Genomic DNA, 24,765 nt, shown 5'->3' with positions numbered 1-24,765 from the left:
AATGCAGATAATGCAAATGAAGAGGCAGAATGACAGATGGGACATTTTCTAAGAAACTAAGAAGGAAAACGGTATGCAGCTAAAATCATAATACATTAATATACCATCCAATGAAAACCTTAAAGATCTGAGCTTGTGAGTACCACCAGAGGGGGTCTTCATACGGACTCTTATTGCGAACACGGTAAACAGGACCCATTTGAAGGCCACAGATGTTGCAACACTTCTAGAGCTTTGTTTGCTCTACCATTACATACACAGGCTGCAATTACAATAGCAGATAAATGGGTCACAAATGTTATATTACTAATAAATTGACCTTGGAATGATAAAAAAAAATAAAAAAATACTGTAATGATTATAACCTTGTAGCCGTACAACCATATGAATTGCTTTATTCCTCCGTCTCTCTGACAAGTTCTACATTCACATTATAGCCTTCAATTGTCTGTTCTTTTTGCATTATTAAGCAATCGATGAATTTCAAATTCTTACCACATTTATTATCTGCCATCAATAACATTATTTCCTACCTGATATGAAACAAATATCAAGTGATTTTTCATTTACATTTATCTTTGTTACTTGTTGCTCACAAATTCTTATTTCACACATTTTTTTTTTCCCTTTATGAATTAGAGTTGCCCAGGTGTACATCTGAGATTTCCATTTACTTCCACTCAGCATTTGGTGTTAATTAGACAGGCTAATCTCCCTGAGCGTGACAAGGTGTGAAGTCACTAAACTGTGCCGGCAGGGGCAACACTATGATATGAAAGTGAACAGCAGGCTGTGAGCGATGACAGAGCAGTTCTGCTCTGAACACACTCTCTCGTGTCATCTGAGTTACCGACAGGCCTGTTTGCAGAGGCTGTAATTCCCAGTGTGAGCGATTGTCTCTAAAGTCGAACACGTACAGTGCTCGCTACTCAGCCATCAGTTAGATGTCATCAGCCCTGTCAGGTTTCTGTTTGTCTCACTGGAGAGTCATGTTTTCTTTCTGCATTAAACTTTGATGAGAACCCGACACAAGCTTCTTAATGAGTGAGCACATGCTCACATTTAGGGTATTGTGATATTCTGAATGCCAAGTTCAAACAGAGGGATCTGTCAATGTTTTGGTAATTGGACATCAGTTTTTCTTATTTTTAATGGGCACTTCAGTGAAATGTTACCAAAGACATCTAAAGTGAAGATTTTCCTTTCGTCATTCTTGACAAAGGTTGAGACAGAAAAATGGGATGCTTTTGTTCTCATTTATTCATTATTGAACAGATTCATACAGACAAATAGGAGTTGAGTGTCTGAGCTATTCTTCATCTGGAGTAATGAGACCCAGGTTAATGTTGAATAGTTCAGCAAGTTCAGTTCAGTATGCATTAAAGACAATTACTGTTGTGACAGTGATGTTGTTCTTTTACAATCGACAACAGAATTAACAGGCAAAAAAATAACATAACTTTTTACAAGGTTTTACACATAAGTCTCATAATGAATTTTTTTTTTGATATATGTATTTTTTCATGGCTGTGATAGTAAAAGTGCTTTATTAAAAATAATGTTAATCCTGACAAAGCTGCAGTATATATATATATATATTTGGTAAAAATACTCTTTCTATCAAATTTTACAGATACATTCTATAACGATGGTAATTTTCCTCACAATGTTTGTAATTTTACAACGTAACATTTGCAGATTCTTCCTTCATCGGGAGCAGTATTTACAGATGTACTTATCCCTCGTGTTGTCCTCGGGTCAAAATGACCCGCAGCTGTGTTCAACCAAGTTCTATTTTATTTCTATATTTTTATATTTTTTGGGATCATTGGTGATCATTCTTTAAAGAAACCCTCACAGCCTCCTTGTCACCAATGATACCCCAAAAAATATGAAAATAAAATAGAACTTGGTTGAACACAGCTGCAGGTCATTTTGACCCAAGGACAACAGGAGGGTTAAAGTGACCTACTTTCCTGCAGTTTACTGCGTTGGCAGTAATGTTAGAAGAGCAGCTCTGTGGCTGATAACACATCCATGCTTATCACAGGCTTCAAATGTTAATAATGAGATGTGTCATACATGAGCGTGGTGATGGGGCCCGCTGGAGGAGGGCGACTCTCAACAGCATCGTGGATTCATGTGTAATATCTCCTTGACTTTCTTCATTTCATTTTCATTTCATGTTCCTGCTGCTGCAAATCAGACAGTTTTTGGGAAATATTAGATAAGGATTTCTCTCAAATTACAGTGATTATGGAGTATATGACATTAGCTTAACTATAATGTTAATTCCCTGATGTGAATTAACCAAAGGTCATTTTGACCTAAGAGTAGTTGATTATGAGTGTGCATGTTTAAAAGGTTGGATTGCCAGGGTGATGAGTGTTGGATGTCTTGTCTCTATATTTAGGTAAACAACATAAATACTGTTGTTTACTTTGTTTCAGAAACATTCAATAAAATGTTTATTGTGTATCGTTTGAATTTTCAGATTGTGCACCGCACTCTGGCTGCCATGCTGGGATCTTTAGCAGCCTTAGCTGCTCTGGCTATCATTGGTGATGTAAGTCTCTTTTACTCTTCTATTCTAGCGAGGTGTGATGCCTGCAACTGCTTCACTTATCCAAACTGCTTTTTTGTCCAAATATAAGTTTTAGGCAACAACAGGAAGTTGGTTTCCTAGCTCAATCCTAACTGTAAGCAAATATGTTATAGTTTTTTTTTTTTTTATACCATAAACTATTCCAGTCTGTACCAAGCAGGTGTTTCCACCACAAGTAACTTGTGTAGAAACAGTTACAACATGTTTTAATGTGAGATGCAACACAGCTGACATGTCGATTAGGCCAGTTGACTTTATTTTTGATAACAGAGGAAATTATTTGATCAGTTACTTAAACTTAAAAAAAGGGTTTTTCGAAGTTGCAGCTTCTGCAGGTGGAGCAAGCACAGGTGTAATGAATACAATTAATTATGGACTCCAGTTGGAGAGTACTAGGCCTTTGTGACTCGCTGGGTCACTTTAGGAACAGAGCAGTTTTAGTTTTGCAGGTTGCACCTGCTTTTCCTGCTGCAGCAAGTAAAGTCATCTGTGCAAAAAGATGTAAATCACCCAATGCCAGGGTCTGGAACAAGGAGTTATAACTCTGCATGATGTCAGCTATTAGTGTATCTGATGCTAATATATTATATATATATATTTCCCTTCACAGATCTGATAACTGTTCATAAATCTCTGCCAAATCTAATGATTGTGTTTGTGTCTCCCACAGCGTCCCAGTCTGGCCAACGTGGTGGAGTGGATCGACTACGAGACGCTGGCTCTTCTGTTTGGCATGGTGAGAAAGTCAGAGACATTCTTCACATGTTTATTTACAAATCTCTCAACACAAAAAAATCTTGATGTAATATTCCTGAATGTTTTTACAACTTAACTTCACTCCGTGCCCTTTCTGTCAGTCCTCTGAGTGACTGATAGAGGTAAATCTGTTTCTGTGGAGTCATGGAGACGCTATAAAAATCCTGTCTCCATGGAAACAAACATGTCGTATTTGGTACCAAGTTGAAGAGTGTGTTTGAGAGGTTTCTATGAATGTTAGAAACAGAGAGAACTTATTTCAAATCAGTCATTTCTTACAAATTATAGCGTTATAGCAGATTACATCATGGGCATTAAAGATAATTCTGCTAGATCAGTGATACCTAAATGTGATGCTGCTCAATAACTGCAGATAGTAAACGTCCACTGACAACAGCTGCCCAAACGGTGTATTTCTATATTCAGCAGTACACTTCATTCAAAGACCTAATGTTAGGTTTTTGTACAAGTTTAATATTCAGTTTTAAGTTGTCCCCAAGCAAAACCATTTTCTTTTGCGGTCATACCTTGTTGGATATGATAATAAAGTGCACATTTAGAAATTGATAATGACCCCCTTCTCTTATCTGAGCCCCATCTTGTCATCTGTGGTGGCAATTTTTGAAATATCAGGGTGACACATAATCTTGTTACTATAATGGGAATTAAATTTTTCTTAGTTTCACAACCAGTTTCAGAACCTATTTTTTTGTTACAGATGGTGATGGTGGCCATTTTTTCAGAAACTGGCTTCTTTGATTATTGTGCTGTGAAGGTGAGTAATAATTTATAATAATTCCACTATTGACATTAACAACTATTGGCATGTTTACCTTTGTCAATGTTGAGTACTGAATGACAAATCTATGAAAGTAGCTGCCAACTTGTGAGTTGTCTCCAGAAATTGAGCTATTTCTGAAATTAGCGGTGATACATGACAAGCCTGCAGTTTTGATTTTGACTTATCTGACATGATGAAGACTTAGGAAGACCTTTGTAAGGTCAGATGGCCTAACAGGTTTTGATGTCTACCTCTACATCCTGACCCAAACATATAGCAGTAACATGCTTTCAAGAATGACAGTTTTATTTTGTCATGGAGTTAAGAAACTGAGGTCTTTGAAATCAGGTGAATTTTTTTTAAGTCCATGTTTTAAGAAGAAAAATATGTTTTTACTGCACAACACAAAAAGAACATACAGTTGTACTGTATGTTGGTACATTTCAGCACTTTGAAGTACAATTTTCTGGTGCTACAGTCGCACATCTATCCTATAATACAGGAATATGCATTTTCAAATGAGTCTGTTGCTCTACTATGGAGGATAAGACCTTAATTTTCTCGTTTCAAAAGAAGGTCAAGGCTTCCCACCATCAGAAAACACTTTGTGCTGCTCAATCCTGAATCTTCGCTGTATATGCTGAAGGAGGGCAAATGTCATTGTTAGGAAGATATTCAGACCTGGAAGCAGAGGGATCATGCAGGCTCATGAATTTTAAGTGTGAGTTGGATGAGGGCAGGCACTTCAAATCAAAACACCTTCTCAGAGAGGAGCCTGAAGCTCGCGCTCATTGTACTATTACATACAAAAGGTGTCCATCCTGAGCCCTTCCCAGGGGTGAGGACGGCTGTATTACCATTAAAGTCTTGCAGCTTGAGAAAGATAGGGTTTGTGTGGGATTCTGGGTGCAGTTCTTGCTTTTTTTTTTTTTTTTTATCTGGGTACAGGACCTAATGTATTTTTAAAGTACCACTCATAATGGAAAATTCTCCATTCAAGTGTACATTTTTCAGTTTAAACATGACATCACGATGCTCTAAAAGCCTCAAACACATCTTTACAGTGTCCGAACCGTTCCTCAGCAACGCCGCTTAACGATGACTTTGACACATTTGCTTTGGGTTTTAAAATCCTTTCTGACATCATCTAAATGGTTTAGTAATTGCCTTCGACCTTGTCTCATCATTGTATTTCTTCCCTCTGAAGGCTTACCAATTATCCAGAGGAAGAGTGTGGCCCATGATCATCATCCTGTGTCTCATCGCTGCCATTTTATCTGCTTTTCTGGACAACGTGACCACGATGATGCTTTTCACGCCTGTCACCATAAGGTACAGTATAGGAACAGATAGAAAAAAATCTTCCACTGCGCCTGACATACCTGGGGCCTCATTTATAAAACATTGGCTAGGATTTATACTAAAAGATTATGTGCTCACAAACACAGAAAATGGTGTATGCAAATAAATATTCCGATTTATAAAACCGTGTGCACGCGCACCTGAACACAATGTTACCTTTATAAATCACGTGAAAATATGCGCACGTAGATCAGCCTCATATCATGCATCTCACATTTAATTTGTACAATCTGCCTTCAATTTACTACCTCACCATCTGTCTGCCAAACCTGCTAACGCATGGGTCAGACTTCGCTTACAGGTGGGCAGATTTTCCCGTCAAGTTTTTATGAACTCCAACTTTTGCGTGGAGAGCAGCGTACGCCTCTTTCAAGCCTCGTTTTGTGAGTATGCAATGGTTATAAACGAGGCTGCTGATCATGCTGCAGAGATGAATGAATTCCTGTCCAGGCAAACACACATTACATCCTTAAAACAGAACCAGTACAGGAAAGCTTCAGTTTACTGTAATGCTGTATTTATTTCTGCCTCCTGTTGCAATCTAATCGGCGCTGAAGGGCTTTTCTGTCTCTATCTGATTTCGCAGGTTGTGTGAGGTGCTTAATCTAGACCCCAGACATGTCCTGATTGCAGAAGTAATCTTCACCAACATTGGAGGGGCCGCCACAGCTGTCGGAGATCCACCCAACGTGATTATAGTATCAAATCAGCACCTGCGCAGAGAAGTAAGCACTTTTACAGCTCTCTGCTTAAACATGCTCTAACATGCAGCTCGATGTAACCTGACACATGAACCAAACGCTGAGTGAAACAAACACAATGTGCCTCACAACTTTGAATGTAACAAAGTAAAGAGGAAATTTCTGTTTCAGCTGTTACAGATGGTTCAGTACTGACATGTGAATGACACACTAAGGAGCATTCGTGGATTCAGTCTAAACATCCCTCAGGTGCTTGTCATGGCTGCTGCCTCTTGCACTTTATGTATCTTTTTTGTCGACAATGGCAGCAGTATTTGTTAGATTCATGGACTCTGTAGCTTAATTGTTGTGAGGAGACTTTGAAATAGTCAGTAAGGTCAGCGCTCTGATCAAAAGATGAATTCTCAAGACTTTTCTTCCTGAGTTATTGTGTTTGTATTGATGAGCTTTACCCTTGGTCTCTGTGAAGGGAAGGATTGTGTTCAAGAAAAATTATATATGAGAAAGGAATTGCCCCCGCCCCAAAGCACTCAGTGTCAGTGTTTGTCTAAGTTTGTACATCAGTACAGTACATAATCAACATGTACAGATGAAGAGCTTTGTGAGCATGGTTGGCACTTCACTCCTTAATCCATAATATGTTCAACTAACTGTTTTGAAATGCTCCTCATGGTATGACGAGGCTTTTAGGCATTAATAAACACACAGGGATAAACAGGCCTGACAGTTATTATTCCAAGCAACTCTGATGTGACATATAGGGACAGCAGCACCACTTCAAAGCTCCAATAAGAAATATTTTGATATTTACCTGAAAGGGACTGTGTTGCTGCCAGAAATTTAGGGAGCTTTCACCTTCTCTTTGCTCATCGAGGTTTGTTTGGAGTTACATTTGTCAGGTGGCAATAAAGAGGACACCATGGTGCTAAATGTAAATTCTGGTTGTAGCATTTGATTTGCATGTGAGTCAGAAGAGCAAGATAAAGACTAGAATTACTGCTTAGTGTTTGTCTGCTTCCGATAACCACTCAAGTTGTTGTGTGCATGTATATCTGTCCAAACACACGTAGATATTAAACTCATAGTGACCTTGACCTTTGAACCCCAAAATCCAAACATTTCATTGCTGAGCCAAAGTGAACATTCGTGACAAATTTGAAGAAATTCCTTCAAGGCGTTCTGAAAAACTTTCGTTCACAGGTGTGGGTTAATGTGACGTTACAGTGACCTTTGACCTTTGAACACCAGAATCTTATCAGGTCATCGTTGGTTTGGCTAAATTCAAGCAAATTCCCTCAAGGCGTTCTAGATATATTGTGTTCACAAGAACTGGACGGACAGATGAGGTGGAACATGAGGTCACAGTGACTTAAAACGTTGTCTACCAAACCATCCTCGAGGCCAAATGAATGATTATGCCACATTTGAGGAAATTCCATCCAGGCGTTCATGAGATATCATGTTCATGTGAATGTGTTGAATTGGGGTCACAGTGATCTTGATCTTTGACCTTTTCCACTCAAAATTTCATTAGTTCATCCTTAGTATCAAGAGAATGTTTTTTTGCCAAGTTTGACCAAATTTCCTGACGGCGTTCTTGAGATATCATGTTCATGAGAATGGGATGTACAGACAGACGGACGGATATATCTTTCTGCCCCCAAGTGGTCGAAATTGAATTACTGCCCCTTTAACATACCAGCAAACATATGCAATTAATATCTTCATATGACATAACATTGTATAACACTTAGCTGGAGCGTCAGTTAACAAATTTCATTTAGTTGCTTTGTTTATATCAATTGTTTTTTTTTTATAAATGGACCTCAAACATTTCCAATACCACAGTTGGCAGGTGAGATCTTAATGACCAAGAAAAACAGCCTGGTTTTTATAGCATGAACAGATTGTATTTTGATGTTTTTACAGTTGGTTTTCGAAATGTTTCATATACACTCATGACGTTTTAAAATTGGTACTTGACCATGTAATAATTCTCTCTCCTTTCTTGAGGTTATTTCCCTGTTATTAAAACATAAGTATCGGTGCAAAGTGCAGTAACATTGGCAACCCAGCACATCATATTCGTAAAGAACTTCAAAATACTTAGACAATAACAATAAGGTGAATCAAAGATCCTACAGAAATATAATTGTGTGCACTTTGTGTGCCCATTAACAGTTTACTGGCAGTGTGATGTCCTGTTGAAAAGCTTTTTTGTAAGGCCTTCAAATTCCTCAGACAACCCGGGGCATTCACGGCCCAATACAGCATTTATAGTACATACACATTTACAGAGTACGTAGAGACATTTGCCTGCATGTTAAAAATGGGCTCTGTGAGAAAATGTAATCATCTGTGTTTGTTGGCTCGTACATTTGCGATCTTTGTTCAGCACAATCTCTGTGTGTATTTATACAGTCATGAGCGCTGACCCTTATTTACGCTGATGTGCAGGTGATGAATGGAGATGTAGAGCCAGTGGAACCAATTCTTATTTTTGCTGCAACCGTCATAAATCACAGGAATTAAAAATGTCAAAACAGTGGGAGAAGAAACTGTTACTCCGTCTTATTTCAAGGCAGCTGCTCAGCGTGACGGACTGTTGCTTCGGCAGTCTCCTCAATCAAATGTTTGTTCGATTTGACTTCAAATGTAGACCTTTTTTACAGTAACAATCTCAAACATTTTTATTTAAATGTTTGCAAAGTCATTATCTATTGTCAAATGAAGGGGATTGAGCCTCTTGGCCCACTGATGAAAACCCTTAAACTTGCAGAATTGGAATGAGCTGCATGTCTGTATGCAGTAAAAATCCCAGTAAAAATCCCAAGTAGCCCATTGTTCAACAATGTGTTTTCTTTTTTATCAGCCAGCAGGGGTTATTCCACCAGAGAGGGCAGGGGCAACTAATGCAAAAGGTTCGCTCTTCAACTCTTTTGTGTAGCTGAAGCCTAGACTGTAAATAAAAGTGGACATAGTTTCCGGATCCAAAAAATATGGCCAATGTGGAGGTGTCTTAAACTGTTCTTTATAAACCATACATTTCTGTACTGGGTTGCTTCACAACATACTCTTCCCCATGTGGATTTGAGACATGACAAAAAGGCAAAAAACTCTTCCACCAGCTACACCCAGTTATAAGTATTTTCCTGTCATTGTTGTTGCTGCATTTCCTTTTCTTTGTGGTAGTTTTCCATCATATTCTGCAGAAATCTGCATAGCTTGTGACTTTCTTGTGATTTTCGCCGTTGGCAGCAAAGATGATGACAGACTAATCTGCACTTGACCCGTGTGCGCACAGTTTGACAAAGCCCCATTATAACAACCTACCCTGTTGTCTTCACAACTTTTGGAAAAGATTTGAATAGACTGTCCTGCAGTGTTGTCTTTAAAAAGTACAGCCAATCAAAATGTGGGACGCAAGACGAGGGATGAAAATGCTGTGCAGTTCACATAAAGTGGGACATCTGGTCACCATACTGTGGACATGCACTGTCCAAAAATACAGCTGTCATTACCGATAAATATAAAATTACTGTGCCATGGATTGTATACATGCAGTCATTAGAAGCAGCCTGTTTCCCTCCTACCCAACATGTAATCATTTCCAACACCTCCCTGGAGTAACACCTTTCTAAAGCTTCACCTCCCTGCGACACACTCACCATGGTGATGCGCTCGTCTTCTAAGTGGCATGTTCGGGCACGCTGAGAACCCTGTCTTTGGGATTAGTCTCTGATTAAACTCGTGGAGGAGACACTGTCACTCCTGATGCAATAATGTGTGAAACCATGTAACTGTACGCCCAGCTCTCTTCCAGTGGTGAATGATGCACATCACCTGTGGTGCACACCTTTATGACAACCAGGCTCAGGAGGTGACAGAACACTGTTTGACATTCATAGAATTTATTTACATTGAAATGCAATAGCCCAATGTTGCATTGTTGCTGTGGGACATCACAAGAACATACGTTTTATGATATATTTGTTGGTTTAATTGAGTTTGTGTTCAGATTTAAATGATAAAACACTCCTTATTTATCACCTTATGATATTTTGTCTTCTATCGTATAGACTGTGACTAAAAGAGATGTCGGTAAAACAGCAGTGAGAAGATTTTCCTCAGTTTATCAGAGCAGCCTGTCGCTGTCTGAAAAGGGCAATGACTTGTAGGCTCTTCTCATAACCTTCACTCTTTGTATACTCAAAGGGGCACACTGCTACATCTCTAGAAGACATGACATTTTCCCAACTGCTTGGTGTGGCATCTGCTTGGTGCGGGTGACATTTTAGCCTTTGCGGGTACAGCAAATGTGGTCTCCTCCCCACATGGTATGTGGTCTCCTCCGGTGTACAGTAGCTCCTGCCACACCAGGCTCCCACGGCCAGTTTGTCTTGGCTGCATTTCCCAGGTGACAGAACCGCTGGGACACAGCGGCGGCGCACTCATTCAGTCATGTCTGGCCTCTGATAAGCACAGCTTGCGCCCGCGCGCACACCCGCTTTGCTCGCCTGCTTGTTTGTTTGCACGTGTGCTTGTTTGTGTCAAGGGGAAATCCAGAGATAGAAAGAATGGCACAGCTGTGAAGTGTGTGTTCAGGGGAATCTGCCCCTCATCACAGTGTCCTTGGCTTTGATTTGTTAGGTAGCACGGCGCATACAAAATCTCCACCTCTTTTGGTATCATTTTATTGAAGGGCTTTCCTTGCCAAATGGATCCCCTCCAACCAGTTGTTGACATTGGGGCTGAAATGTGGACACACCAGGATCATAGTTTACGACCGCAACCAGAGATACATTTTCAGCAGACACACGCACGCACTGTATCTTGTGGAACTATTCTAAATATGTTACAGATATTTAGTGGACTCTGAACACAGATATAGTATATTATAATCTTCAGTTTTTACTCTTGTTTCATTGGTTGAAGCTAAACACCAGACTTACACACAAATTATGAGAGTTTTTCTGCAGGTTTGCCCAAGCAGCTGTCCTCAGCCCACGCGGCTGCCCTGCAGGTCACTGCAGACTGACAGAGCAGGTCTCTATGGGCGCATGAATAAAGAAGCAGTCAGAGTGCGCTGCGCGAGTGAGGCAATGAGGTGACATCGAGACGAAATTAACTCCGCGACACGAAGCGAACCTGTGCATTAAATCCATCACTTAATATCCCATGCTTTCATTAATGACATTTGAAGTCGTGAGTGAAAATATAATCTGCTGGTTTATCCTGCAACATCTTTCATTGTATCACCTCCTCTCTCTCGCTCTTTTTGTGTCTGTATTTTTGTAACTTGAAATCCTGCAGAGGTCACTATTAACCAGTTCTAACACCGAGTGTGCGGCGCTTTATTCCTCATACTGAACAAACCCTATCTAACGCTGTCATTTTGCCAGGTGGCCCTTAAATCTTAAAACCTTTATTACCTATAATGCCATTTATCTGTACCATACTCAAGACTTCTATTCTTTGTTAATCATACTGAACTCTAATTACTTAGATTACTGTATTACACACAGTTCAGCTTTTATCCTAAACTATGTCTCACATAATGAAAAGTTATCTGTATTACGTGAGCTTTAGTCTCACTTTTTCTGAGGACCACATTACTTTATTCTCTCTGTGACGGTGGGTTTTCAGATCATCACTGCATGTAGTTGTGCCTTTTTTTTTTTTCTCGCCAAAACTGTCATCCAGCCTCAATTTGTCACATCTGAGTGAAGTCCGGTGCAAGCTGTGTGTGGCTAACACGTTTTAATTATGTGTCTTACAGGGGATTGATTTCGCCACCTTCACAGGCTACATGTTCCTCGGAATATGCCTCGTCCTTCTCACTTCATTTCCTTTCCTGCGGATGCTCTACTGGAACAAAAAACTTTACAACAAAGAGTCCATTGAAATAGTCGGTGAGCAGCAGCGCTTTGTCACAAATACAATGTTTGAAATTTACTGTGTATATTTTTAAAATCTTGATAAACATAATTTGTCTTTTAGAAAATCCTTTCCTCATGAAAGCTGTTTTCTTTTTTAGATGGTGCCATTGGGGAGGGATTATCATGTTGTCATGGGGCCAAAATGTAAATCATAGTTGTTCCCTGGATGCGGCACAATCTGAAATCAATTATGATGTTGTTTTTTATTATTATGAAGTGTATTAAACCCCTAAAAACATCTTTGCTCACACTACGTTTGCAATAAAGCTACTCACCTTCTCAGGTGACGCACCGACCTATAAAAAAGTTAATTAACTGTATTATGACCCCCCCGAACTTCAACATCTGATATGTGATGCATGCTCTCTGTGTTAGGATCATTTCCATAGTACTCCATTCACATAGTGAGAAGTCTCCGTCATCTCAGACAGAACATGTCTGGATTATGAATTGCTAGTTGATAAAAGGGAGGGTCTCCTTGTGAACATGTTTATGACTAAGTTTACAGCTATCTAATGTTAATGGCCAGAAATTAGTTTAATTGAAGGACTCATGATGATAAACCAGAAGTGCTCAAATAAGGGCCAATAATGTATCTGGATGACAGACACGGGCCAAAAGGAAATGTTTTTGTTATGTAAAATTACATTTGATGAAAAAATTATATATTTCACAGAGAATTAACATTCTAAATGTAAAATAGAATATCAGAATAATGCATACACTACTCTTATAATAGTAGTATAAATAGTCTATAATCAGCAAAATAGTCCTTTAATTGGTGTAACTGCCTCGAATCTCATCTTTACTGGCAGCATAAAGTCAGTGACGTAGGACACACTAACAGCACATGAGCATTAGCAGGAAAGAAGGAGAGAATAGCATCATTCCTCATAGATAAGATGGAGACCAATGTAGTTTAATTAGGAAGCTGAACAGCACTGTGCTGCACATTGCTGTAAAACTCCTATCATGTACTTTTAGCTGTACAAAATTTACAGTTTGTAGTAATTCTGGTTTGGATTTTACAGCACTTAAGAATGAGGAAAAGAAGCACGAGCTTGTCAAATGTTGTAGTGGGCCAAAACAAACAAGGTGCGGGCCAAACTTTGGCCCGTGTACCCCAGATTGGACAGCTCTGTTAACAGCTAACTCCAACATCATTAATTGAGGTAGAATGCCTTTTGCCTCTTTCACCGGCGCGCCTTCCTCGAGAGTCTGGTGATTCACCCAGTGTCCCAGACACCACATGCTCATCTCAGAAAACCTCTTCACTCCGACGCTCAGCTGTTGGCTGTGACGAGCTGGCAGTGAAAATACAGATTCACTCATCCAGAGATCAGCGTATGAGCAGCGCAGGACCTCCCTCCTTTCTAATTGTGCTATTGTGTTAACGACTCAGCTAATCTGGTGCACCACCATTCTTTTATGTATCTCCTTAATTATCCAGCAACAGAATAAAAAATGAATCGACCTTCCTTGGAGGCTTGGTACACTGTCCGGAGGGAGAGTGAGTTCATTTAATAAGAATATAAACCACAGGGTGTGTTTGGTTTGGAGAACGACTGTGTCCTCCGTGTCTTCTGTCCTGCTGTAGATCTTTGCATACGAGACCCCGAGGATGGAGATGATAGGCGAACAAAAATACACCCCAAAAAACAGGGATATTTGTGTGAAATTGTTAACAATTCTCCTGGGAAACGCAGTCACCTCTTATCAGTGTTTACCCACAACACCACAGCGTCCCCCTCTGAGACAACGTCAGCAGGGGATCATTAAAACCGAGACCACCGAGCTCCCCAGCGGTCACCACACCGCTCCCATTTAAGACTTGAGGACTACTGACTGTTTTCAGCTGCACTGTCACATCCAGCTACAGGCAGACTGAAGGAAGCCATCGCTGTTCACCGCGGCGACCGTTCAATGCAGGCCCGATAGCCCATCAGTAAATCCTACCCTGTGGAGTTTCCGCTTCTCCTGCCAGCCTTGCCTACCATGTGGCTAAATCAGCCCCAACCCCTGCCACGGCTGCTAATTGTGCAGATTTGCTTACAGGAAAGGTTTTTTTTTCCCGGGGCTAGTTACAGTCTATTAAGGTCACCTAGCAACCCCCCCCCGAAAAAGGATGGCACCTACTGACATTCACACAAGGGTCCAGCTCCCTCAGGAGGTGTTTCTGTCTCAGCTTTGGCTGTTCCTAAGCAGTCAATGCGCGCGTCGTCTGGTTGCATTCGTCCCTCTGTGGGGGCTTACGATGCATATTGACCGAAAACATCATGATATCCTCTCACTCAGCCTCAGCTGTAGGAGCCATTACCAAGCAACCCTCACTATAAGCTTCATCGCTGTAATGAGTCCGTCGTCCGTGTGTTTAACAAGTGGCTTTCTCCCTTTTTCTCCTCTTTGTCCGGCTCCTCCAGAACTCAAGCATGAGATCCTGGTCTGGAGGCAAACGGCTCAGCGCATTAACCCGGCCAGCCGAGAGGAGACGGCCGTGAAGTGCCTTTTGATGCAAAAAGTCCTCAACCTGGAAAGTCTGCTCCGCAAGATGATGAAGACCTTCCAAAGGTTAAAAGAGAAGCACTGAAAACAAAACAAAATTATCAATCCTTCTTGAGACTGCTTCCATCAGCTCTCACAGAAACACACTTGAAGTGATGTTATTGTTTTTTTCCTGGTTGAATAACAACCCATATAGTGCAGGCTGTTTAATGACACAAAGAATTAAGTATCTATTTTTGCTACTTTTGCAATTAGACATAATTTATGCTAATTAATGGAAGATTAGTTTAATTTAAGATGATCTAACTGTGTAAAACGTCATGGCTTTAAGCGTGACAAATTTGGTTTCATTTGAAGATGAAAACATGTGCAAGTCCAGAAATACGTTATTTTTTAATCCCTTTTTGCTACGCTTTCCAGACCCGAGCAGCAATAATAGCAAGTCCATAAACACAAACATCTAACAGTGGGGAAATACAGAAATACCTAACACAAAACTCAACATTCAGTGTGTAGTCACAAACCGCTAATAGAGGCACCGTTTCACCACGATTCACTTCGGTTTATTCTCCCTCAGAGAAATGAAATTAATGTGATATTTATATTTTGCTGTTCTCTGACAGACAAATTTCTCAGGAGGATAAAAACTGGGAGCAAAACATTCAAGAACTGCAAAAGAAGGTAGGCTCGGATACTTCACCTCAGACATATTTCTCTCCCACTGTGACTGGGGCGATGATGTTATCTCAATAATGAAGTCGGCCGAGTTCACTTAAGACAGAAACTGTCAGCTGTGTGATAGACTTGCCTCCTTTCCACATGCAGAAATAATCAGTTTTTCTCCTCCACAGCACAGAATAACTGACAAGGTTCTCCTGGTGAAGTGCGTGTCCGTCCTCGCCGTCGTGATCTTCATGTTCTTTCTCAACTCCTTCCTTCCCAGCATTCATCTCGATCTCGGTGAGCGCAGCACTGTCTCATTATTGCAATGTTTGTACTGGTTAGTTGTGAGTTCTGTCATGTAATTATGAAACACAGCTTCCTGCGGTCTTGCAGTATAAATGAGTGAAAATAATGGCCTGACTAGCAAATGCAACCATTTGGGAGCTGCATCTAGACCCATCACGTGACAACTATTCATGAGTTTCAAATCTGTATTGATGAACAGTGTCCCAGTGAAGCTACAACATTGATACAAGTTTCTTGGGAAAAATAAGCAGCATTGTCTTGACAGTTGCAGCTGTGTTTGCAGATATGCTAATCCCCAGAGAATGGTGATGTAAATCCCTCCATATTTTAGAGCTACGCGAGGTGTTCACCCTCTAGAAGCTCAATATTCAATTCCGATTCCTATTTTGATTTCACATAAGATATATTTCCTCCACTACATTTTTGTAAACTATCAGACATTTTAGGAAGGAATTCCTGTAACCCTTAGCTGATGAGCCTTTTTTTTAAAGCTTAGTCGAAAAGTTGTCTGAACTGCAAATATCTGAACAAATCTCCTTTTTCAAAGTTGAATTCTCTTTTGACTTTTTCAAATCTTTGGAAAGTTCTGCCTCCAGTGAGTACACACGCAGCTGTCATTCCTTTTTCTCTCCACCCTACAAATGTATTATCTGCGTCTGCAGGTTTAAAGCTGCTGGTCTGAGAAGGCCATATCAGGAGTTTACTGTCTCCTACGCTTTTGTATTTTTAGACAATCTCTTACCATATTTTCACTGGTTCTTCTACAGTGTGATTTTTTTTTTTCTTTCTCCATTCGGTCTGTATATTCATCTCTGCTTAGCCTTGCCTGAAGCTTATATTAATCCAGACTCACCTCAGTGTGTTTCCATCTGGGTTGATACTCAGGGGAGCACCAATAAACTACAACTACATATCTCAGCTATGCAGAGTATTAGTATGCTCTGAAATTAGGCAGTACTACACCTCTTCTATCTTTGTCAGTTTGGAGTATTTATAATTTTACCATTGGCCAATCTCCTGCCCAGATAAACCTGGAAATCTGTTCATCCCAGTCTCTAAACTGGGCTTCAAACAGGTAGTGATGGAGTTATTCATTCATTTTAACCAGCTCAAGTCTTAAACTAAAGTTCACTGCTAATGTTGTAATATATTTCTGAATCACATCGTTTATCGTGTTGTAATTATTGTACGTTTTGTTTAAGTCACAAGTGATTAGCACTTCAAGATATTTACTGATTTTTACTTCCCATTTTATTTTGTATTTCCTCCTGGTTATAACACTTGGGGCCTGATTTACTAAACATTTGCGTGTGTAAAATCACGTGCAAACTCCACACCACCTGCAAAGAAATGTCCAAGCAGACCTACTAATGACGTGCAGTGAGGATTGCGTCTTTCAAATGTGCAATTTAACACACTTTGTCCATTTTGTGTGTTTGCCTGCATGCATATGTCATATTGGGTGTTTCTGCTTGAAGGTGCAAAATCCTGGGAGGGAACCTGCAAATACGTACATTTAACACCCGCAACGATATTTACTAAACCTGGACGTAGAAACAGGAGAAGTGATTGCGTGTTTATTTTAGTACGACTGAAAGGAACGTATTAAATCAGATGCGCAAATCTGGAGAGACTGCTGCTCTTATTGTGGTGAGAAGGAGACGCAGAGAAACTAAAGAATACGAGAACGTGGTTTTACACTGTGGAAATATTTTTGAGATGTCAAAGGGAAAAAAAATATTTAGACATATCGTTTGTCCAGCGATGACATTTCTGAACTCAATGGTGATTGACAGTCAACAACAAGGAGGAGCCACGTCATACTAGCAATTAAAAAATTTCTTACGACTCAGCATTTTGCCTCTGGGTCGTTCCAGCGTATCTCTGCTTGGATATCCCCCCCAGTCCCGTTATTCAGGTGAGCTGTCACAGGTCCTGAATGTGTCCCGCAGAATTCACAGGTAGCTTCATCAGGTTCACGAACACTATCGAGGCACTGAATGAAAAGTCACCTGCTCATCACAGAAAGATCTGGACCTGCTGATCGGTGTTTGTTGGAGGATCTCATCCACCGTCCCTCCTGTTTTATTGCTGACATTTTATTATTAAGCCTTTTTTTTCTCCTTTTTGTTTTTCCCACAGTATTGACTTTCTTACTGATAATCTCCTATATAGTGTTTTGTTTTCCTTTTGCGGTCGCTCTGTTAGAACGAGTGGAATCACTTTAACACACACAAACCCCTCATTAAATTTGTGTTTTAGTTATCATCCAAAGTCATCCTGGCCCATCCAAAGCTTGAGAAGTGTTATTAGTGTTTTGAAGATAGACAATGACGTCATCTGCAAAAAGGCACATTAAGTGCTTCACCTTTTGGCTTTGTCAGAAGGCTCTCTATATACAGTAAATATGCCTATCTATGGCTAAGGTAGCAGTAGGTAGCTGCTTAAAGCTGCCTGGCCATTGATCTTTATTCTAACTGTTGAACCTCTATATAGAGCTTGTATTCACCTAAAGAATTGATTATAAAAACCTAATTCTATGGAGAAAAGGCCACCTAAGTCTACTGAGTGTTTCGTCTACATTGAGGCTGACCAGAGTTGCACTGTTGTTGATGGTTGATTATGAGCTTGCTCTACAACATGCATGCTTCTTCTGATGTCATCTTGTGTTTGTCGGCCTTTTATAAACCACAGTTTCTTTGCGTGATGGCAGCTTTCCTGAGTTTCCAATTTAGGGAATCTTACAGTACAGTAGAGTACAGGGCAGGGCGTAGATACTCAATATCCCCTTCTTTTTGGGAACTATCCCCTCCTAGCTGGGGAACATAGTGGAGCGTTTAGCATCTTAAGAGAAGAATTTGGTGGAGACCCCCCCCCCCACACACACACACACACACACCCTTCACTGCTGAGGCCACTCAGTCACCAAGCATGCTCAGTTAATTACAGGCGCTGCTCAGGTTACCTCTCTGTGACATTTATTAAATGGGAATGACCCCACAGCGGCGAGTTTTCTATCCCCGCAGAGGGATGGGCGCCTGTCCAAACACAGCTCTCATTAATGCATGCAGGTCAGAATCCGGGTTGACTGCCGCTGCAAGCTCAGTCTATTCATTCACACGTGTTTTAAAAATTTAACCTCATTAAAATTGTATTAAATTCACACGGTGGGATTTAATTTCAGTCTGATTATTGCCTGGTCATCTAATCCCTCTAATGTGTCTGCGGTGCTGTGAGTTACAACTGTGGTCGGGATGAAACCCTATTGATCTCTGGGCAGGAATCAGGAGAGTGTCGTGGTGAAAGTCACTGGAAGGGGCTTAGAACAACCTGTGACATTTGTTTTTTCACAAGACACTAATTTAGTTAAATCTCCACATTTAAATTACTGAGATTGTTTAGTCAAATCTTTGTATCTTTTCTGGCTAAAAGATACCTGAAACAAAACAGTTCCTTATCTAACCTTATATTTACGAGCACAAATCTCTTCATCACCTATGTTCCTTATCCAACAGTGGTGAGATATGTCTCCCAACACATTTCTTGTCTCAAACACTGTCGTCTCCTGTATATGTTAGATGACTCTATCACAAAATGCAGACTTGTTTAAATGCTCATTTTAATTGAGAACTCCTTATTTTGGTTTGCTGCAGTTTGATTGTGGTCCTGTACACGAGGCAGCCTTGGGGAATATGAAGCTAGTGAGGAAATCAAATTGTCTTCCTGTTTTTTGTTTCTGGGGTCCTTGAAAGAAGCACAGAACTTCACAGTGTTTAATGGGCTAATTATTCTGGACGTATAACTTAGTGTACTACGACAACTTCCCAAATGTGAAAGCATGTGAGGAAGATCACGATGAGTCATGTTTCTAATCTTTAATCATTTGATTTCAATCCACAAACTCATGGAATGCAAAGAAATAAAAACAATGAACAAAAGACTTTACGGAACTTTATAATGAAAGTTAAGTAAGAGTCAGCTTTAGATTAGAAATAAGATGTGCATTTAGCCCACAAATACCACCAGACTTTATCTGTATGAGATAGAAACATTACACATTTCCCCCAGTAAATCACAATTTTGTAGTGTATTCTAGTTGTAGTGTTTAGAGATAAGTTGTGTTTTCTAACCCATGCTGACCTCCTTGTTGTTGCAGCATGTCAGCTCGTTTGATCTTTCCTCTAAACTCTGATGAGAAATGTTATCAGACTCTTCAGTACAGCCTCATGTCTCACCCCACAGAAGAACCTTACGTTCATAGTAATTCTGACTCACTGCCATGTAAGCAGATCTACAATATAATACAGCACGTGGTATTTTCTGTTGGTATTTTAACATGAATTGCACTCTTTATTGAGCTGTTTTCAAAGCCACTGGTGTCACGTTTTTATCTTCCACAGATCATCAATGAATTGTATATGATGGAAGGTATTGAAGGACCTACGTGTTTCTACACTAATGATGGCTGCTACTGTTCAAAATAACTACACAAACACACAATTGGTTTTTAATATATGTGTAAGCATTTTTTTCAAATGAGTTTAAAGCTTCACAAATCAATATTTTATATTACCGACTGAAAAAATGACTTGTAATGTTGAGTGAATGTTGAGAGACGGTAACGATGACATGATTGCTCTTCTTTTAAGTATATTTAAGTCAACTTTAACTTCAGTCTTACTGCTCATCAGCTCAGTTTCCAGACACAACAAGCAGCTGCCTCCAAACAGCAGACAGACAAAGTTAGCAACTAGCTGTAGAACATAGGGGAGCATTTATGGGCCATGAAGAGTCAGCACAAGTGTTTTCAGGTATATCGTGGCAATGAATATTGCTCCATGTATGGTGGATGTGTGACAGCCAACTGTTTGCCAGCATGAAGCGTATTGCGCTTCCTCCCTGGCAAAGTTTGCTGAAAATGTTTTCTCAATGAAAACTATATGAAACAGTTAGAACCAAAAAGTCCTGTTTGACATTCAGACAAGTATAATCAGTCAACTTTTGGTTAAAAACGCAAGCCAGCTATAGTATGACCAGAAGAAAACACCCATAAACAAGTCGTAAAACAACCTTTATTAAATGATTTTTACTGTTTATTTTCATGTAAATCTCTTAGTTACATTCTTTGTTACTGTCTCTTACAGAATCAATGGCCATTTCCATTCTAACTTCCTTTAAATTTTCCAATAAGTTTTTGCCTGTTTATCATTGCCTCAGGAGTAAAGTCAATATTAGAGAACCATACTGGCTGCGAAAAACATGAATTACGAGCCCAGATCATGCTGAACTGCTGAACTGTGGCCTGAGATGAGCAGGAACAGCTCAGCAGGTTCTGAGCATGTAAACACGCTGTGCAGCTGCAAATATAATGATTTGATGAGTTTGTTTTTCAGTCCTGATGTTCTTATCAGTTTCTCTGTGCTGAATCTTTCCTGCGCCGCTCTCTCTTTTTTTTGTGTCCTTCCAATGCACTTCCTTCTTCTCTAATTCCCCTCAGTTGTGAAATGATTTCCCCATAGGCCTCGGCCAAGGTAATTACTGGTGCTCACCTGTTTAATCAAATTTTCTCCAAATGGATGCGCACTCTTTCCTCTTTCAAACACACTCTGTGGTTGTAAATATCAACAGGCTGGGGCCAACTTTTATCCTCCAGACTAGAATGTACTGGAATGACGTTTTGCTTCATCAAACCCACAAAGAAGAGCAAATACTTGTTTCCATCAAGAACCACTTCATGCTATGACTGCTTTATTACAGTATAGTGATGGTCTGGGTTCAGCACTGATAAGATTGAATGTTCTGGCTGTCAAAGTCTTTTTCTGTCATGCCTATCACCTGCATCCGAACCACATTAAACTATCACGTGCTATTTTCCTATATTGTCTTATACATATTTGATTTCAATGTTTTTTGGATCTTTGACTTTATATCTACATGTAAAGACGCAGTGGTAGCATCTGCAACATTTTATAAAGGCCTCTAGTGTTTTAACAAAAAGTGATTGAAGATATATTTGACTGACCAGAGAGCAGGTGGAACTTCATTCCATGAGATGACTTTTAATCATTTAAAAAGTCTTGAAGTGGACCCTTGTGCTGTGAGCGACATCTCTGCTTCTGATAAATCGGTGTAAATTTGCTACTCTGGTGTCGGTGTCTGTTGGATGTGACCGTGATAGAATTTTTTTTATATGTGTGAGAGTGTTTTGTAGCTATAAAGGGAGACGTCAGATGGTGTTTCTTCTTCTCTCTCTTAGGTTGGATCGCTATCCTGGGTGCACTGTGGCTTTTGGTTCTGGCTGACATCCAGGATTTCGAGATCATCCTGCACCGAGTGGAATGGGCCACGCTGCTCTTCTTCGCCTGCCTCTTTGTTTTGATGGAGGTATTTAAACATTGTGTCTGTGTTTCTGGCCTTTGACAGAGAAGCCTGATTCTATTTTTTAAGAAATTTTGGACTGAAAACGCAATCTGTATTTGAAGCACCAGATCTGGGATAAATGTATCTTTAGCTGGGCTCTCCTCTGACAAGCATCTTCACAGGATACTAAATGAAAACAGGATCAGTGCTCAGATCTAGTGACAGTACACCGGGCAGTGACAGAAATTCAGCCTGTCAGTGAGCTCACAATATGAAAAGTAATTACCTATATCTTTACCCATGAGCCACCCGGTGAAAGGATGAAAGGAGAAGCTTTTTTGTGTCTCTCTGAGTCTTTGGTATGGATGTGCTCAAAACTATTTGTTGACATCATTAAACACCACATAGTGTCAGAAAATCAGTCCCTGCAAGGACCGGCCACCGGCATGTGAATATTGTTTTATCCTCAGTGTCAGGAACGATAACAAGGATAGATCTGTCTGTTTAATGGCCACTAAATGAAAACCAAATTGCTTTTCTTCTCTTCACTTAATCCCAACTATAAGTAATTCTCTCAGATTTTTTTCCCCATATTAATCTTCTCCCCTTCATTTTTCAGGCTTTAACCCAGCTGCAGCTTATCGACTACATTGGACAACAGACAGCGGAGCTTATAAAAGTGAGTTTTTCCTTTTGTTTCTCAACCTAAACAGTCATCTCTCAGGTCTCCACGCAGCTGGCATAATTGATAATTGGTCAGTGGTGACATGATATTGCATTTCATGCATATTGATCCGTTTGTTGTGCACAGCTCTGAATTCAATTATTTTGTTTATATCTGATTCCTGCCAGCAGTCGAAGGGGATCTGATCCCATATTCTTGCCTCTGTGCATCATGCAAGCGAGGTGTCTCTTAGCAGAGAATTGCACCAGTAATAGGTACGTCGGCTCGTGTTTAGACTGTGGGGCTCTGTAGGTCTGATAATCAATCATGACAGGTGGAGCGCTCTTCGTGCTTTCTGACCCACTCAGTGTCCCCAAACAATAGACAACATGCTGGGTTCAATTGCACGGCCTTTCTCTCTTGATCCAGCTGGAGGACAAGTAAAAGGATGAAAACAAGTGAAAGGAGGAGACACTGTTTCCGTTAACCTGGCCACACATGCCTAATAGAAGAATATCAAGAGGGTTCAAGCATTGTCACGCTTGTCACCACATGTGGAGAACTGGTCTCACCATGTTCGTAGGACAGAGAACTCTTAGTGATAAAACTCCGCCTGTGGTCGTGTCGCACATGAAAATAGCTTCATCCGCCAGCAAGAGGTTCAGTGTCAAAGACTGAACATAATTGGTGTATTTTGAGTGAAATTAGTGACGGGCGGAGGGAGGGCGTGTGCATGCGAGTATCAATGAAAGCAGCAGTTTACTCTCGTTCTTCTATTCTCAGGCGGTGCCAGAAGACCACCGCTTGGCTATAGCCATCATCTTGGTGATGTGGGTCTCGGCTCTGGCTTCTTCTCTCATCGACAACATCCCTTTCACCGCCACCATGGTAAGAGGTGTCAGCAGCATTTCACACTCCAGTACGTCACACAAACACAGTCTTACTGTTGTCTTACTGTTTAACACAGAAATAACACAAAATCCTGCTGGGACAGAAAAAGGCTGTGTATTTAAAGACATGGTGAGGTTTACTCATAGTGCAGGAATCGAAGGGCAGTCAACTCTGACTTGTTCATTGTTATAGCTCTAGGAAAACTCTAACATGCAGTGGTTCCTGTGTTTTTATTGCAGTCTCTATCCACACACACACACACACACACACACACACACACTGTACAGTTCTGTTATTGACATTTTAACCTATTTAAGTCTGGAGATAATTATACATTTTGAGGATAATAGAAATAAGAAATCGACAAAAATGGCAAGTGATAAAAGTCTCTTCTTTTCTCATTGGATATTCCTTTTGAGAGGACTTTAAGAGGACATGCAGAGACTAAGATGCTTTAACATACTGGATAATATCTATTACTTCCAGCATAATTTATTATATACAGTATTATCGTCATGGGAGAGAAGCAGTCCCAGCAGTGTCATTATGTTCATAAGAACATGCAGTTAATGTTAGATTGTGTTTGAAATCTGTATTAGTGCCTACAAAATGCTCTCATACAAATTATAGGACGATACACCGAATTCTCTGAGGGCCATGAATCATTCGTCGACGTGAACTGCGGGGACTGACGCAGCTATCAATTAATTCTGTTACAAATGTCTGACCAACTGCCGCCTCACCACTTTTGTTGTCAGCTGTCTGTTTTGCAAAAAATTAATAGATTGTACAGAGATCAATGTTTCAGAGGGGTGCCAGTGTGCTCAATTAAAATGACAGTAACAAAAGGACAAGATGTTATCCCACTGATAGAGCGAGATGCTGCTCGCTGGAATTAAACCATCAGATTTTCGACTAGTCAGCCCCCCACCGGTGGGTCCACGGGGTTCTGAAAATGTCCTTTTCTCTGACAGTCTTTTTTCCATATTTTCACGAGCGTCGCTCCACCTGAAAAAAGGGGGACTTCAAAGCGCGTCAGTTTTCAATTCAGTGCACGGCTGATAAGAAACTATGTCCTGATTGTCACAGTAGACTGAAGCTGAGAAAAGATTTGTTTTCCCCATTCAGACCTCAATGTTTGTGTTCAGAAAATGGATGGATGGATGATTGAATTTAGAAGCACTTTCATTTTCAAAGGTGTAGCTCACCATTTACGCTTATATGCTCTCTTGGCC

At 40.3% G+C, this 24,765-nt stretch overlaps 1 protein-coding gene across 2 annotated transcripts in view; it reads left to right on the top strand.

The window, feature by feature from the left end:
* oca2 (oculocutaneous albinism II) overlaps positions 1-24,765 on the top strand; it is a 47,385-nt gene that overhangs the window by 10,159 nt on the left and 12,461 nt on the right. For both annotated transcript variants that reach the window (XM_069703927.1, XM_069703926.1), the window contains exons 9-20: positions 2,495-2,566; positions 3,276-3,341; positions 4,080-4,136; positions 5,350-5,474; positions 6,091-6,229; positions 11,985-12,117; positions 14,565-14,712; positions 15,270-15,327; positions 15,498-15,606; positions 21,872-21,999; positions 22,595-22,654; positions 23,423-23,527. In XM_069703927.1, coding sequence (XP_069560028.1) covers positions 2,495-2,566; positions 3,276-3,341; positions 4,080-4,136; positions 5,350-5,474; positions 6,091-6,229; positions 11,985-12,117; positions 14,565-14,712; positions 15,270-15,327; positions 15,498-15,606; positions 21,872-21,999; positions 22,595-22,654; positions 23,423-23,527 — 1,200 coding nt within the window. The remainder of the gene's footprint in view (positions 1-2,494; positions 2,567-3,275; positions 3,342-4,079; positions 4,137-5,349; positions 5,475-6,090; positions 6,230-11,984; positions 12,118-14,564; positions 14,713-15,269; positions 15,328-15,497; positions 15,607-21,871; positions 22,000-22,594; positions 22,655-23,422; positions 23,528-24,765) is intronic.

The sequence above is a fragment of the Brachyistius frenatus genome, unplaced genomic scaffold (genome assembly GCF_029030835.1).
Source record: "Brachyistius frenatus isolate BFR_SWC_R1_liver_20210118 unplaced genomic scaffold, ASM2903083v1 Contig_49, whole genome shotgun sequence".
NCBI classification, from domain to species: domain Eukaryota; kingdom Metazoa; phylum Chordata; class Actinopteri; family Embiotocidae; genus Brachyistius; species Brachyistius frenatus.
The sequence above is the reverse complement of the archived record's forward strand: the minus strand, read 5'-3'. Positions and strand labels throughout refer to the sequence as shown.